Source organism: Tupaia chinensis, unplaced genomic scaffold (assembly GCF_000334495.1).
Source record: "Tupaia chinensis unplaced genomic scaffold, TupChi_1.0 Scaffold000045_1, whole genome shotgun sequence".
Taxonomy (NCBI): Eukaryota; Metazoa; Chordata; class Mammalia; order Scandentia; family Tupaiidae; genus Tupaia; species Tupaia belangeri.
This window is the reverse complement of record NW_006159501.1, coordinates 8,688,192-8,704,793: the sequence shown is the minus strand read 5'-3', so window position 1 is coordinate 8,704,793 and position 16,602 is coordinate 8,688,192. Positions and strand designations below refer to the sequence as shown.

At 44.2% G+C, this 16,602-nt stretch overlaps 1 protein-coding gene across 1 annotated transcript in view; it reads left to right on the top strand.

Annotated features, from left to right (window-relative positions):
- Positions 1–859: 859 nt before the first annotated feature.
- Positions 860–16,602, top strand: part of TAF1B (TATA-box binding protein associated factor, RNA polymerase I subunit B) — a 75,530-nt gene continuing 59,787 nt past the window's right edge. Inside the window, exons 1-2 of the mRNA XM_027773518.1 lie at positions 860–1,042; positions 12,314–12,470. Coding sequence (XP_027629319.1) covers positions 12,316–12,470 — 155 coding nt within the window. The 5' untranslated portion in view covers positions 860–1,042; positions 12,314–12,315. The remainder of the gene's footprint in view (positions 1,043–12,313; positions 12,471–16,602) is intronic.

Genomic DNA, 16,602 nt, shown 5'->3' with positions numbered 1-16,602 from the left:
ACCATCACACTCAGGTAAGCAAGGTAACCAAAATGTTCAGTTTTTTTTTTTTTTTTTAAGAATTTTTTTTCTTAACTTTCAGTAAGTGCCACGGAGTTCTAAGACAAGAAGCCTGAAGAAGAGTTTGTAAGAATGTTTGCAAAATTGTAAGGACGGCATGAACAGTAAGTGATGGGCTAGAGAGGGAGAAGAGAGGACAACTCAGGCAGAAGTGGAATTGGCAAAGGTGCAAAGCAAAAATTTCCCAGGTAGATTCAGTCACAAGAATCCAGCTGGCATGCACGGAGGCGTTGTTGACAGCTAGCATGCACAGAGGCGTTGTCATCATCGGTGAAGGTACCAGCGCTTGAGAGAGCTGCGCCCAGGAGAAGGAGACTATAGGTGTGTGCGGCAGCTGTTTCCACAGTCCCTTTCCTGCAGCCCTTTCCCAAGAGCGCTGCTGGGCATGCCAAGGTGCAGGCTTCAAAGGTCAAAAGTGTTCAGACTTTGGGAGACGGTAAACAGTTGTAGTTCCCTAAGGTGGTTTCTTTCCTAGTGTTTGTGACAGTCAATAATAATTTAATTTTTTTTTTGAGAGAGAGGTTTTTGCCATAGAGCAGGTGCACTTGCTGAAGAGACAGAGACAGAGAGACAAAACATGCGAAATCACCTCCTCGAGGAGATGGCCATGCTGAAATCCCTTTTCTTCCAATCTTCTCTCAGAATTTTGGGCACACACACATGCTCCTGATTTATTTCAAGCCACCATGTTCGGAATTTGAACCGTGATCAACTACGTGGGAGTCTAGCAAACATAACCATTATGCCATCTGCTCATCCTGGTCAAGAATTATTTAAGTTCGTAGAATTAACTGTATTTTCAACTCCTGTGCAGTAACTATATTATTCTATGAACAGGTATTAGAAGAGAATTCAGACTGGGCCAGTGAACCTGAACTGCTCAGTGATGTCAGCTGTCCTTCTTTTGTTGGAAGTGGGGCGGAGTCTCAGTCTGACATCAACACTCCAGATCTTTTACCCATCATCAAACCATCACACTCAGGTAAGCAAGGTAACCAAAATGTTCAGTTTTTTTTTTTTTTTTAAGAATTATTTTACTTAACTTTATTTATTTATTTTAATTTTACTAGAGAGGGACAGAATGAGAGAGTGAAAGTGAGAAAGCAAGCTGCCAGGTTCGAGACTCCAGCCACAGTCGGCCATGTGGGAGTCCAGTGCCCTTAACCACCATGCCACCTGCCAACCCCAGAAACTGTTCAGAATTTTAAAGCTGGTGTTATATCTTAAAAATAAACCTATCTTTTGTGGTAACAGTCCATAGTGTACTAGACTGAGTAGATGGAAGCCACATGTCTACCACAGTTCAAGTCCCTGGTCTGGTTGACCAGAAAAGCAAGATGAGAGAATGCACACATGCCTAGGATTCTGGAGGGCTGGAGAATTATAGGAAGGGGATTGTGGTATGACTGAGCCTTGGAGAGGGTGTCTGTCTGTCTGTCTTTTTCCCTTCCTACATACACATTAATTCTATCATGAAAAAATAAATAAAATAAAAGAGTCCTTTAAAAAAATTTACTTCTGGGACCAGCCGATGGGGTAATGGTAGTATCGCTGGTCTCCCATGTAGTCAGCTATGGTTTGTGTCCCAGACCTAGTGGCTTGAGACTCAGGCTGGGCGTGTGTGCGTGCGTGCCCGGAATCCTGAGAGGAAAATGGAGGAGAAGGGGTTGCAGCGTAGCCATCCCTTCTGGGGATGCTTGCTTTCTCTCTGTCTCTAGTGAGCGCATGTACCCTATAGCAAAAATCTCTCTCTAAAAAAAAGTTTACTTCTATCCCTTCATATGCCAAGGAGAAGAACTTGGCATAGCAAGGATAACTTGCTGCATATATGGCTAAGAGAAAGACAAACTAAACAAAATCTTAGTTCAGTGTTTATGATTTTTTTCTTTTTTTGCTGTAGAGCACGTGGGCTCACTGGAGAGAAAGAGAGAGAGAATGTGAGAAATCACCCCCAGGGGAATGGTCATGCCCTAGTCCCTTCTCCATTCTCCTTTCAGGATTTTGGGTGTTTGCATACATGTGCCTGGTGTGTTTTTCAAACCTCTGGGTCCAGGACTCAGACCACATAGTTGGCCATGTGGGATCCACTTCCCTTAACCTCCACACTACCTAGCTAGCTGAGTACAGTTTTTAAAAGGCACCTTTTTTCCATCTGAGTATGTTTAAGTGACTTTCAAGGGAGATACAGAATAATGGGATCTTGACTCAAAAAAGTTCATTTATAATGGGCTCAGATTTTCAAGGAAAATTTGCAACATAAAAATGTTACAAAGAGGGACCAGCAGTTAGCGTAATGGCTGTATCGCTGGACTCCCACGTAGTCGACCGTGGTTCGATTCCCAGACCCGGTGGCTTAAAACTCACGCCGGGCGCATGTGCGTGTGTGCCCTGGATCCTGAGAGGAGAATGGAGGAGAAGGGATTGTGGCATGACCGTCCCCCCTGGGGGGTGATTTCTCGCTTTCTGTCTCTGTCTCTCTGTCTGTCTGGCGAGCGCACACGCCCTATGGCAAAAAAAAAAAAAAAAAACCTCTCTAAAAAAAATGTTACAAAGAGAGGCCAGCCAGTGGCGTGGTGGTTATTGTGGCTGGACCCCACATAGCCAACTGTGTGGTTCCAGTACTGGATCCAGCAGCTTGAGAAACACAGAGTGCATGTGCATGCACATCCATGTCCACAGTCCTGAGAGGAGAATGGAGGAAAGGGGATCACAGTGTGGCCATCCCCATTGGAGGGAGATTGCTCACTTTCTCCCTCTTTTTCCTTCTCTTTGATTCTCTCCAGACACTGCACACACCCTGTAGCAAACAAAAACAAAATTAACTAAATGATTGGAAATTGGAGGATTATAAATAGACTGAAAAAAAAAGAAAAGAAAAATGTTATAACTTAGTCATAAAGTAAGAAAGTAAGATAGACAAGAGACAACCTGGACAGGCACAATTTTTTTTTTTTTTTTTTTTTGTGAGACTATTGCTGTAGCGCACTTGGGCTCACCAGAGAGATAGAGAGAAGTCACCCGCCCCTCGGGGTGATGCCCATGCTGCTTCCTTTCTCTTCCCGTCTCCTTTTGGGACCTTGGGTATGCACACACATGCGCCTGATGTGAGTTTCAAGACGCCAGATCCGGGATTTGAACCATAGTTGGCCATGGACGAGTCCAGCAATGTAACCATTATGCCCTCTCCTGGTCCCAACAGACACAATTTCTAAGCATAGATGAAAGCAAACTCAGTAAAACTTACCATATTATCATATCATGTGTGTGGGTGTTACTTTCTGATTTAATTTCATAACTTAAAATAGGTAAGGAATATACATACGGTTAGAATCACAGAGCTCTCCTTTGGAACCGACAGATGGCATAATGGTTCTGTCGCTGGACTTCTACATGGTTGACTACAGTTTGAGTCCTGAACCCAACGCTAGGCGTGTGTGCATGCGTGCCCCAAATCCTGAGAGGTGAATGGTGGAGAAGGATTACAACAGGGCCATGCCCCACAGGGGATAATTTCTCACTTTCTGTCTCTCTGGCAAGCGCACACGCCCTATAGCAGGAAAACCTCGTTAACAAAAAAGGAATGACAGACCTCTCCTTAAAGCGTTTAGTAATTTTACTTATTCCTTTACTATATATATTTTTTTAAGATTGTTTTTCACCATAGGGAGAAACAGAGAAACAGAGAGAAAGTGAGAAATCACCCCTCCTGGGGAGATGGCCATGCCGCAATCCCCTCTTCTCTAACTCTCCTCTTGGGATCTTAGGTATGCACACACACCTAGTGTGATTTTTAGGCTGCCAGGTCCAGGAATCGAACCATGGACAACCATGTGGGATTCCTGTATCCCAATCACTAAGACACCTACTGGAGCCCCCTCAGTACATTTTTTAAAAATCTCTCTCAGAGAACAGACCAGGCTTTTATTATAGATTAGGAGAATCTTGATATGTGCTGATAGAGTTCTTTGGGAAATAGCTTCCAAATTCTCTAGTCTTAGGGATTGTTTATTGAAATCTGGGTTAAGTGCAGTTATATAAAATTTTCAACAAAACATTTCTTGTATGGACTGTTTCTTTGCAAGCCCCTTGCCCTCCAAAGATTAAAATTTCCCTTTATCAGCATATCCGCATTTCTTGCTGGACTGCACAGTGACACAGATATCAGATAAGTTACTTTTTGTGTCCAGAGAAGTAAAGTATTAGAGTCATAGAATAATTGGGCAGTGACAAATTTCTGAACTTTTCTGCTCCATGTTTTCAAACCATCCTGAACTCAAACAGTCCCAGAAGACTCACTCTAAAACCATACAATCCTTTTTTTAAAGGATGTTAATTCTTTTTAAAGCATCATGATTGCTTTGTTTCCGTTTGTCAAGGGTTTTCATTTGCTTTTTGTTCTTTGTTTTTTTTCGTAGTTGCCAGAGGGCATGTGCACTCTCCAGAGAGAGACACACACAGAGAAAGGACATCCCCCTCCCCCGCAGTGGGTCATGAGCTTCCCACGTCCCTTCTCCGTTCCTCCATCCTGTCAGGATTTGGGGCACACGTGCACATGTGTCTAGCATGTACTCCAAGCTGCTGGGAATGGGCTTCAAACCGAGGTCAGCCATGTGGGATCTAGTTACTTCAATCACTAGGCTGTAGGCCAGTCCTCCGCCCTTTTTTTTTTTCTTTTTTTTTTTTAACAAAGTCATGATCCTTAGAACTTTCTTTTAGTTTTTAGATTAGTAATAATTATAATAATTATTATTAGAGGTGTTTTGCCTTAGTGTGTGTGCACCCCCAGGGGGAGAGAAAGAGAGACAGTGAGAGGGAAAGTGAAAAATTACCCCCTAGGGTAGATGGCCACGCCACAGTCCCTTCTCCATTCTCCTCTTGGGATTGTGGGCCTGCATGCACACACACAGCCTGTGAGTTTCAAGCCTCCAGGTCCAAGACTCGAACCATGGTCAGCCATGTGGGAGTCCAGCTACACCATCTGTTGCCTCCCCCCATTAGTAGTAATTATTAATAGACTCTTAAAACTGTAGAATGCAGATAGTCACAAAGCAATAGAATCACCAGTTATTGCACCACCCAGAGATAACCACCATTGCTGTAGTGAATCATTCCAGGACGTTTTCTCTTTCTCTTTATACAGAAGGAAGGGGTTTTATTGCTTTGTTTTCGTAAAATGTGAACTTTCTTCATTCTTTAAACTTTTTAAGGAAAGTTACGTCACCGGGAAAGTCATGATGTATTTTTCTATTTTTTTCTATGGAAAAAATGTGTCATGACTTTCCCAATGTCCCAATAGTTCTAAAAGTGTTACTATAAAAAATTGCGAAGAAAAAATTATCCATTGTATCCCTGACTATTCATTTTCTTTTAAAAAAAAGAATTATTTTATTTTATTATTGTAAATATTTTTAAAATTTGACAGGAGAGAGGGAAAGTGAGAAAGCAAGCCAGCAGGTCCTGGACTCCAACCGTGGGAAGTCATGTGGGAGTCCAGCACCTTAACCACCATCCCACCTGCTAGCCCGAGGCATTCATTTTCTTTTCTTTTCCTTTTTTTTTTTTTTTTTAACACTTACTCATTTATTTTTGTATTTATTTGTTATGATTTTCAAGCGACCCTGTCTGGGACTGGAACCCCAGTTGGCCATGTGAGAATCTAGCCCCTTAACTACCATACCTCCTGCTGGCCCTGGCATTCATTTTCAACTCTGTATTTTCACTTTGTAACTTCCATTTCTCTGTATCACATGCTTCTCACAGGGCCTCTTGGTTTCTGGCTTGGGACCTGAGCTATTGAGTCCCCACTGTGGAGGACACAGTCATAGCTCTCCTGCACATCCTCGTGCCCCCTCCCCTGTCGTCTATCACGTGATCATGACTTTCCCGTTCACTGCCTTCCCAATATACGTCATTCTGTACAAGACCAGTATTTAGTGCTTAAATTGTTATTCATGAATGCTCTTCGGTAAGCCCTGACACTTTCTATGATTACTTTTTCTGTATAGTCTCTGTGTTCTCCTGAGTTGATAATTATCTGGTTCCTTGTTTAGTTTTATTTTATTTATTTTTAATTTTTTGCCAGAAGGCATGTGTGCTCGCCAGAGAGAGGGAAGTGAGAACACCCCCCTGGGGTACGGTCGCGGCAGTCCCTTCTCCATTTCCTTCTCCTTTCAGAATTTTGGGCAAACATGCACATACCCCAGCATGTTTCTCAAGCTGCCAGAGTTGGGATTTGAACCAAGCAGTCTGTCATGTGGGATCTAGCTGCCTTAACCACCAGGCCACAGACTGTTCCACTTGTTTAGTTTTCTGTGTTTTACTAATGTACAGTGTGTATGTATGTATGTGTATGTGTATATATGTGTATATATATAATTGATATATACTTATATATAAGATTTAAATGTGTAAGTGCATTTATATATATATATATATATATATATATAAATTTGCCAGAGAGCTCTTTCACTCTCTGGGGAAAGGCAGGGAGAGAGAGGAGAAGTGAGAAAGCGTCCTCGCAAGGGGCACGGTCACCACGGCCCCCTCTCCTCCATCTCTCCCTCCCTTCAGAGCCTTGGCCATGCACGCTCATTCACTCAGCATGTTTCTAACCACTAGTCCGAGATTCGAAGCACACGGTTGGCCATGTAGGATCCAGGTGCCACTAGGCCACAGGCTGGCCCTCTACACTTACTTTAACATATCTCCTCATGTTCTCTCCGTTCTTGAAATCTCTTTTAGTACCATAGGTATTCTGTCAGTTTCATCTTCTGGAAGAAGTCTGTCTGGAGCTTCTGACCTATTCTTATCTAGACATCTAGAATGATGTCTCTGACCTATGATCCTGTGGCCTTTGGGATCTCTCTCTGCCGCCATCCTGACATTTTGCTACCACCATCCTGACATTCCTTTCTTGTTGGATTTCTTATTTCCTGGATCCCATTCATTATCTTTTCTAGCTGGCTTCCTCATGTTTGTGGAACATCATTCCTTATTACCCAGAGGATATTACTGATAACTTCTGATTCAATTGTTATACCTCTGCTTTTTATATTAGATGGCTTGCTTCAAATGTTTAGTTAGCATAAGCCAGCTATTCTTACTTTTTTTTTTTTTTTTAAGGTTTTTGCCATAGGGTACATGTGTTCACTGGAGAAAGAAAGTGAGGATCACCCCACCCCTCCACCCCTGGGGATGATGGCAACGCCACAATCCTTTCTCCAGTCTCCTCTTAGGATTTTGGGCACACACACACGCCCAATGTGATTTTTCAAGCCGCCAGGTCTAGGACTCCAACTGCGGTTGGCCATAGGAAGTCCAGTGCCTTAAGCACCATGCCACCTGCTGGCCCTGAGATAGCTGCTCTTATTTTAGAATGGAGACGGCAACCTTGATTGAAAGCTTTGTACCATGGTGAGTCTTGTCAGCTTTGATCTGTATGCGAGGGTGATCTAACTAGGTTATTTCCCTCCTTCTTAGCTGTTTACTTCCTAATTTCCTTCCTTCCTTCCTTTCCTTCCTGCCTGCCTGCCTGCCTGCCTTCCTTCCTTCCTTCCTTCCTTCCTTCCTTCCTTCCTCAACAGGGTCTCACTCTCTTTACAATTGCCCTGCCTCAGCCTTCCAGCTGGGACCGTGGGTGAGCACCAGCACACCCAGCTCTTTGTATTATTACTATTATACAGAGTCTCATTGTGTTAAGCTCGCAGTCCTCCCACCTCAGCCTCCCACACTGCTGGGATTATAGGTGTATGCCACTGTGCTGGCCTTTAGGTTGGATTGGGGATTGGGCTGGGACTTCCCATGCGGTCCCAGCCCAAGGAGCACTATATCTTAGCAGCATTGCCACCACAGCTGGACCAACTAGGTTGTTTTCTTAGCGAACCTCCAGCATTATCATCTTAAATCTCTCCTCCCTAAGATGATCAGATTCCACAGAGAAATCCCTCTGAGTCTTGTGTTTGGAGTAATCGTGGCACTCTGTGTTCTTGGAACTGGGTAGGAAGAAGGCCTGAGAGGAGGGGTTTGTCTCAGTACTTGCTATGTAAACTTTCACTTAATCCTCCTATTTTCAGTTCTGCCTGTGGTCAAGCTGCCCTATTCCAGAGACTCCTCACTTTATCTCTCTAGAGTAGAAACTTACAATTTTCTGCCAAGAATAGGGGGGAGTCCCTTGGCTGCATGGAGTTGGGATAAGACTCTGGATGTCTGATTGCTTCTTCTTTTTTTTTTGGAGAGGTTTTTTGCTATAGGGCTCATGTACTCGCCAGAAAGAGAGACAGTGAGATAGAAAGCAAGAAATCACCCCCCAGGGGGGATGGCCACGCCGTAGTTCCTCCATTCTCCTCTCAGGATCTTGGGCATGCACGCACACGTGCCCGGTGTGAGTTTAAGCCACTGGGTCCGGGACTCTAACTGCAGTCGAGTACATGGGAGTCCAGCGACATAGCCATTACGCTAACTGCTGGTCCTGTCTGATTGCTTCTTAATCAGACTGTCGAGAAGACCTCCTTGTGTTAGCCCTGCCCTGATCTTCTCCAGGGGTGGCTGGTTTAACCAATTCCCATGCCTTCTTTAGGGATCCCCAGTGGAAAATGAATTGCCCTTTGTCTTTCTTCACTGCTGGCTTTGAGTGCTTTCTTAGGACCCCTGAGGCAGTAGTCACCTGTGTGATTTCCCAGTTCTACAATAAAATTTTATTGCTGTTGTCTCCTTTTCCATGTTATTTATTCATCAGTTTATATGTTTTTTTGTTTGTTCATCTTTTTTTTTTTTTTTTGTCTATAGGACATGTGTGCTTGTCAGGAGAACAGAGAGAGAGGGAGAAAGTAAAGTGAGAAAGTGTCCTCCAAGGGAGAAAGGCTACACCGCAGTTCCTTCTCCTACATGCTCCTCTTAGGATTTTGGGCATGCTTACACATGCACCTGGTATGTTTTTCAAACTGCTGGGTCTGGGACTCGAACTATGCAATCGACCATATGGGATCCAGCCATTTTAACCACCATACCACTGACCAGTCCCAGTTTATATGTTTTAAAGATTCCTTTATAATAGTTGTTTTAGTGGGAGAGAGGAGAGGTGTGTGTTTTCTGGATATTGTTTTATGGAAATCTGTATTTTTAACATATTTTTTTAATATAGTGGCTTTCAAACTTCAGTTCCATCAGAATCACTGGGGAGCTTGTTGAAACAACTAATTAGCTTGCATTTCTGTTAAGTGCTCAAGTATGCTAGCTCTGCTGGTCCAGGAACTGCACTTTGCAAACCACATATGGGAACTGTTACCTCCTGTGCCAGTGCATGGAATTAGTTAATAAACCTATTTTCTGGCACTTAGGTTTTCATTTTATCAACGGTGCTGCCATGACATTCCTTGACCCTAAACCTTTGCATGTTTTCAAAATCATTTTGCTAGCGGGAACCAGCAGTTAGCGTAATGGCTATGTCGCTGGACTCCCACGTAGTAGACCGCGGTTCGTGTCCCGGACCCAGTGGCTTAAAACTCACGCCGGGCGCGTGTGCATGCGTGCCCAAGATCCTGAGAGGAGAATGGAGGAGAAGGGATTGCGGCGTGACCATCCCCCCCGGGGGGTGATTTCTCGCTTTCTGTCTCTCTGTCTCTGTCTGTCTGGCGAGCGCACGCACCCTATAGCGGAAACCTCTCCAGAAAAAAAAATCATTTTGCTAGGATGGGATTTTAGAAGTAGAACCATTGGCTCAGTCTGTCACTACTGTTTATTGGACTGCTTCACTGGGCACTGGGGGCACAGTGTGAACAAGACTGCCTGCCTTCCAGCTGTCTCTGCTGTGGGGCGGGAAGGGCAGCGATGCACACATGGGGGACTCCATTACTGCTGAGCACCATGAAGAGAGGACTCACAGGAGGATCTGGAAAGGGGAGAGGGTTTAGGAAGATCTCAGGAGTTTATGTCCAGGACAGCATGGAGTTTTTCAGGATCATTCCTAGTCCTGCTTCTCGATCTACCCTCTCTCCACAGGGCCTTCACCAAGTGGCATGGCTTTAATCAAGCACCAACTGTATCCTGAAATCCTAAATTACTGTTTGTAGGCCAACCTCTCCTCTACATGGGAGTTTTACTTTCAGCTGCCTATTCCCACTGGTGCATTTCATAGACTGTGACGCTCAGTAGGACCTCTTCAAACCTGCGCTTTGCCCTCTTCCATGTCTTAGTAAATGCCATCCCTGTACTTTTTGTTGCTCAGGCCAAAAACCTTAGAGCTATATTTGTCTTCTTTCATACTTTACATTTCTACTATCAGCAAATCCGTCTTTTCGTTTGAGACAGAGAGATTTTTGCTGTAGGGTGTGTGCACTCACCAGAGAGACAGAAAGTGAGAAATTACTCCCCCAGGGGCAGTGGTCACGCTGCAGTCCCTTCTCAACTCCATTCAGCTCTCGGGATCTTGGACATGCACGCACACAGGCCTGCTGTGAATTTTTTTTTTTTTTTTGAGAGGTTTTTGCTATAGGGTGTGTGCGCTCACCAGCCAGCCAGAGAGAGACAGAGAGACAGAAAGTGAGAAATCACCCCCCAGGGGGGATGGCCACGCCGCAATCCCTTCTCCTCCATTCTCCTCTCGGGATCTTGGCACGCACGCACACGCGCCCAGTGTGAGTTTTAAGCCACCAGGTCTAGGACGCGAGCCATGGTTGACTACATGGGAGTCCAGCGACATAGCCATTACGCTAACTGCTGGTCCCTACGCCTGCTGTGAGTTTTAAGCTGCTGGATCCCGTACTTGAACCATGGCCGACCATGTGGGAGTCCAGCACCGTAACCATTACGCCATCTGCTGGTCCCCAGCAAATCCTTTTGAGTCTGCCTTCAAAATCCAGAGCCCAACTGCTCTTACCACCTACAACACTACCACTGCAGTCCAAGTTCTTGTAATTGCTTTCCTGCCCCCCTGAACTCCATTCTTCTTCCAGCAGCCAGAATGACCTTTTTAGAGTATAAATGAGAGTATGTTGCTCCCCTGTTTAGGACTCTCCAGAAACTCTTAGACTACAATCCAAAGTACAAATCTTGACCTGCAGAGCTCTGCATAACTTAGCATCTTCTCTCTCTCCAGCCTCCCCACACCCCCACCTTCCATCACCCAGGGTGCTGTCAGCGCCCTGACCTCTTTGCCGAGCCTGCCCGTTCACTCCTGATGTGGTTGGTATTCTTCCCAGAGCCTTAAGACTTACTCTCTCAATCTGTTCAGGCCTCTGCTCAAATGTCTTCTCCAAGAAGCCTCCCTGACTCCCTCATGAAACAGTACATCTCTCTTCCTTTTGCTTCACTTTGTACCTACATGCCTCTTCTTCCACGTGGTGCCACCGGCTGTCGGTTGGATTTTTTGTTTACTTATTGGTCTGTCTCCCATTAATAGAACAAAAATTCCAAGAGTAGTGAGACCTTTTCAGTCATTTCTTGAGACCTAGAGGCGTGGCTGAAGGAATGAGATGAGGATTGTTGAGCAGCTGAGTGAGTGAGGATGCAGTAACGCAACATGGCAGACTGGCTGGAGGCTGGGGATGGGAAGTCGTGCTGTTTTCCCCGAGAGTTTTGGAAAGGCCTCTCTGAAGCAGGGATGTGTGAGTTGAGGCCTGAGTCAAAGGAGTTACACATTTTTTGCTTAACTTTGGAATGGATTCTCTCTTTTTATTTATTCAATAAGAAAAGTTCATGTTCATTATTCAAAAGTTCAAACCATTTTAATTCCTTTTTAAAATCGCATCCCAGAGGCTAGCAGGTGGTGTGGTGGTTAAAGCAGCTAGAATCCACGTGGCCGGCCACAGTTTGAGTCCTGGAACTGGTGACTTGAAAATCACACCAGGCATGTGTGTATACATCCCAAGATCCTGAAGGGAAAATGGAGGAGAAGGGATTGCTGTGTGGCCATCTCCCTTGGATGATGGTTTTTCTTTTTCCCTCTACTGTATTTGTCTGTCTCTGTCCTCTGTTGAGCACATACACCTTATGGCAAAAATCTTGAAAAAAAAAAAAATCCCATCCCGTCCCATCCCATCCCACCCCCACTCCCACACAAAACCCACAGTTTCTTTTCCGGCTAATGTCATTCTAACCTTCCTTGCTGTTCATTGCCAAATTGCTTTTTGTCAAAATTACATCAGTTCTTAACCTAATTTTAAGATATTAAAAATGCCTGTTTGGATTTTTTGTTGTTTTTCTTTTATTGTCTGAAGTAGATACTTACATTTTAAAACGTCTCCATTTATCTCCTAAGAAATGGCATCTGTCTGTTCTGGATCTCTGGATGGGGTCGAATATTCACAGCGAAGGGAGAAGGGACTTGTGAAGATGACCGTGCCAAGGACACTTGCTTTCTGCTATCTGTCCTTACTTTGGCAGAGAGAAACAATAACTCTTTCAGATCTTCTGAGGTAAGCTAGATCTCTTGTGTGATAATATTTGTGCTGATTGTCGGTGCAGACTGTGAGGACAACCTTTGGATATTTTGAATTTTACAAAAAGGCATAAGTCGGCAATAAGTTGGCATAGCGGTTACGTTGCTGGACTCCCACATGGCCATCCATGGTTCAAGTCCCGGACCAGTGGCTTGAAAATCATGCCAGACGTGTGTGTAAGTGTGCCCAAGATCCCAGGAGGAAAATGGAGAAGGGATTGCGGTGTGGCCACTCGAGGTGATTTCTTACTTTCCTTCTCACTGCTTGTGTCTGTGTCTCTGTCTCTCTCTGGTGAGCACACTCACCCTAAGGCAAAAACCTCTATTAAAAAAAACACACACAAGAAGGCATAAGTTGAGGAAGGGACTGGAAAGTTGGGTAGCCTAGGTCCTAGTTCTGAAATGTAATCTCCAGTGAGTTAGCAGTTCATTTTCTTTTTTTTTTTTTTTTCTTATATGGTAGAAATAATAGTATTTGCCTCAGATAAGAAACTGGACAATTAATTATCTACTGCGAATTAAATGCCTTAAAGAAAGAAAAAAGTGAAATTTAAGTATCTGAGTAGTATTACTAATTTTCACTTGTAAGAAAAAAGTGAACAGATGATCTTTACATTAGTAAAATAGCTATTAGTTATATGAAAGCATATGTTGGTGATACTAAGAATTAAAATATAAATCGTCGGGAACCAGCAGTTAGTGTAATGGCTATGTCCCTGGACTCCCACGTAGTCGACTGCGGTTCGTCTCCTGGACACGATGGCTTAAAACTCACACCGAGCACATGTGCATGCATGCGTGCCCAAGATCCTGAGAGGAGAATGGAGGAGAAGGGATTGCGGCATGACCATCCCCCCTGGGAGGTGATTTCTCGCTTTCTGTCTATCTGTCTCTCTCTGTCTATCTGGCAAGTGCACGCTCCCTATAGCGAAAACCTCTCAAAAAAATAAATAAATAAAATAAAATAAAATATAGATTGTCTGTTTAGGAGGAAAAGTTGAAGACAAACTCTTGGAAGAACCTGTTGTACAGTTAGTAAGCATTTTTTTTTTTCCAAGATAATCTTTAGGGTTTTATAGTTAATGAGCAAATCATACCATTGTGTGTTAGAGTTTCTTGTTGATGGACGTTACTCTAAATCATTAATGTGTTAATGTTTTCCCTTCATTTATATGTGTTCTGACTAAAAACACTTGAGTTTAATCGATGTGTAGGATGCTTTTAAGAGCACAGATTTGGGTTCAGGCTCCTGGGTTTGAATCCTGACCCTTCCATTTGTTATATGACCTTGAGTAAGTCATTTAATTTCTCCCTGCTTCTGTTTCTTTGGCAAAATGGGGCTAATAATACTAACTACCTCATAGGTTTGTAACTACTTTCAGTAGTTAGTACTCCATGAAAAGCACTTGGAACAGTCTGGCACATCATAATTCAGTGCTAGTCATTATTTTTGTTTTCGTCATCACCATCAACATCATCGTCATCATCACCATCACAACCGTCTTCATCATCATTGGCACTAGGCTCTTTGATTAAACAAAGTGCCTCCAGTAAATGATGATAGTGCCTTTGAATTTGGCCACATCAACCAAATAACAAAGCTTTTCTCAGGTGTGATTAAGTCTGCATGCAGATAGCCCATGATTCAGTGAGTTTTACTGTTAAGTTACAAACCTCATTTTCTTTGTGTGCCTTCGTTGGGTGATCTCATCTGCTCGCAAGGCTTTAATTACCCCCTATATGCTGATGACTACCAACTTCGTATGTCCAGCCCAGACTTGTCTACGGAGGGCCAGACCATATATTCACAGAAGCAACTGTTTGCTGGACTCGGGCAGTAGATATCTTTATGGTATCTCAAACTCAGCATGACTAAAAAGAGATTCATCATCTGGCTCCTTAATCCAGCAGCTTGTCCAGTGTTTTATTTCTTAATAAATGCCACGAACCCTGTGGCGTCCTCTCCAGAAACCTGGGAGTCATCTTTGACTGTTCCCTCTCTCTACATGGAGCCATTATGTCCTATCAATTATACTTCTAAAATAGCTCTCAGAACTCTTCTCCTCATGCCTCTTCTCTGTCTTTTCTGTCCTCACCTACATTATTTAACAATCTCCAAATGAGCTCTGTCTGCAGTTTTGTGTCATTCCTATCCATCTTCCTTCCGATAACCAGAGGGATCTTACAGAGCACATAAATCCAGTCATCATGAGAGCTGGATAAACGGGCTAGCCTTCCTACCAAGGGCAGTCAAGGGGGTAACAGACTGCTGACATCTAAGAGGATGGAGAAATAATATGCAGTTACCAGAGTGCAGGTGAGATTCCTTCACTTTTCCTCTCCCTCATTCCATCTCTTTTTCTTCCCGTATCCTCCCCCACCGAGGGTAGCTCTAAAATGCTTTCAAAGAGATTGGATCTAGTTAGCTGGAAGGCTTTTACTTTGCTATGTGAGGGTATAAAAGTTTGGGACCAGACCTTAGTTGCTTAGGGCTATAGAAGAGGCTGTCACCATTGATCTCTTTCTCTGCTTTCCTCCCAGCAAGAACTCCAAACCAGTGGTTCTCAAAGTGGGGCCTCCAGGCCAGTAGCTTCAGCACCTGGGAGCTTGTGAAAAATGCAGATTCTTGGTCCCATTCTAGATCTTTCCAATCAGAAACTCTGGGGGATAGGGCCTGGTAATCTCCCCCTTAAGCATTTTCTTATAGATTCTTTTTTTTTTTTTTTTTGGAGAGATTTTCACTGTAGGGCATGTGCGCTCGCCAGACAGACAGAGAGAGACAAAGAGACAGAAAGCGAGAAATCACCCCCCAGGGGGGATGGTCATGCCGCAATCCCTTCTCCTCCATTCTCCTCTCGGGATCTTGGGCACGCACGCACACGCGCCCGGCGTGAGTTTTAAGCCACCGGGTCCGGGACACGAACCGCGGTCGACTACGTGGGAGTCCAGCGACATAGCCATTACGCTAACTGCTGGTTCCCATCTTATAGATTCTTACGTATACTAAAGTTTGAGAACTACTGCTAAACTTTGACAAAGGATTTGAAAAACATTGATTTGAAGAGAGTAAGTGGTTGGTTTGGCCAAAATACCCACCTGTCCCGGTTGATTGTGCACATCACCCCCCCACACACACCCCGTGTAAGTCCTCAGCCCCATCCTTAGTCTACAGGTCAGTTCGTAGCCTTCACATAGCCCATCAAGGACCTCCATAGTAGGCAATAACGACAGTAATAAGTAAAAGTAGCCAGCATTTATTTATCCTGCAAACGTTGAACAGCTGTTCTACGTAGAAGTTGTTCTAGATCCTAGACCCTTGAGTTGCACTTGTGAACCACATAGTTCAAAGCCCTGTTCTCATGAAATTCAAGACTAGAGAAGGAGACAGATGAGGAAACATAAGGAAACACCAGACAGGGAAGTGCTGTTCAGGAGATTACAATAGGGTGACGTGCTAGAGAATGGCGGGTGACCACTTTAGACTGGTTGCTAAGGAAGGCCTCCCTGAGATGGTAGAGTTTAAGCTGCACTTTGAATGGAAAGTGAGCCAGCCTATGGATTTAGCAGTTCCAGGTGGAAGGGGGTGCCCAGTGCTAGGCCCTAGAGCCAGAGCAGGCTCGGGGGGTTAAGGGGCAGAAGCGCCAAGGGTGATTGGAGTAAGAAATTGGAAAGAGAAGGAAGAGGGGGAGGGCGGAGGGACCCCGAATAGGGATGGATATGTGCCCTTGTAAGCCAAGGAAAAGTTTAGATTTTTTTTAAAACTTGAGATATAATAAAATTCATTCTTCTAATACATGCGACTCACTATTTTCAGTGTATTCACAAAGTTATGCAACCATTATTTCTCTCTATTTCCAGGACACCTTCATTACTCCAAAACAAACTTCGGGTTTTAAGTATGGTAGTGTAATCCCTGGAAGGTGGCAGCAGGAGAGACACAATCTTATTTCTGTTTCTGAAAGACCATTCAGGCAGCTGTGGGGGAATGGATTCTAGGAAGGGATGGTGGAAATTTTCTAGACCAGGCGGTTTTTTCCCATCTTCAGGTGTGACCTGGTGGCTTGGACCAGGCAGGTGGCAGTGGAAGTGGAAAAAGTGGACGGACTCAA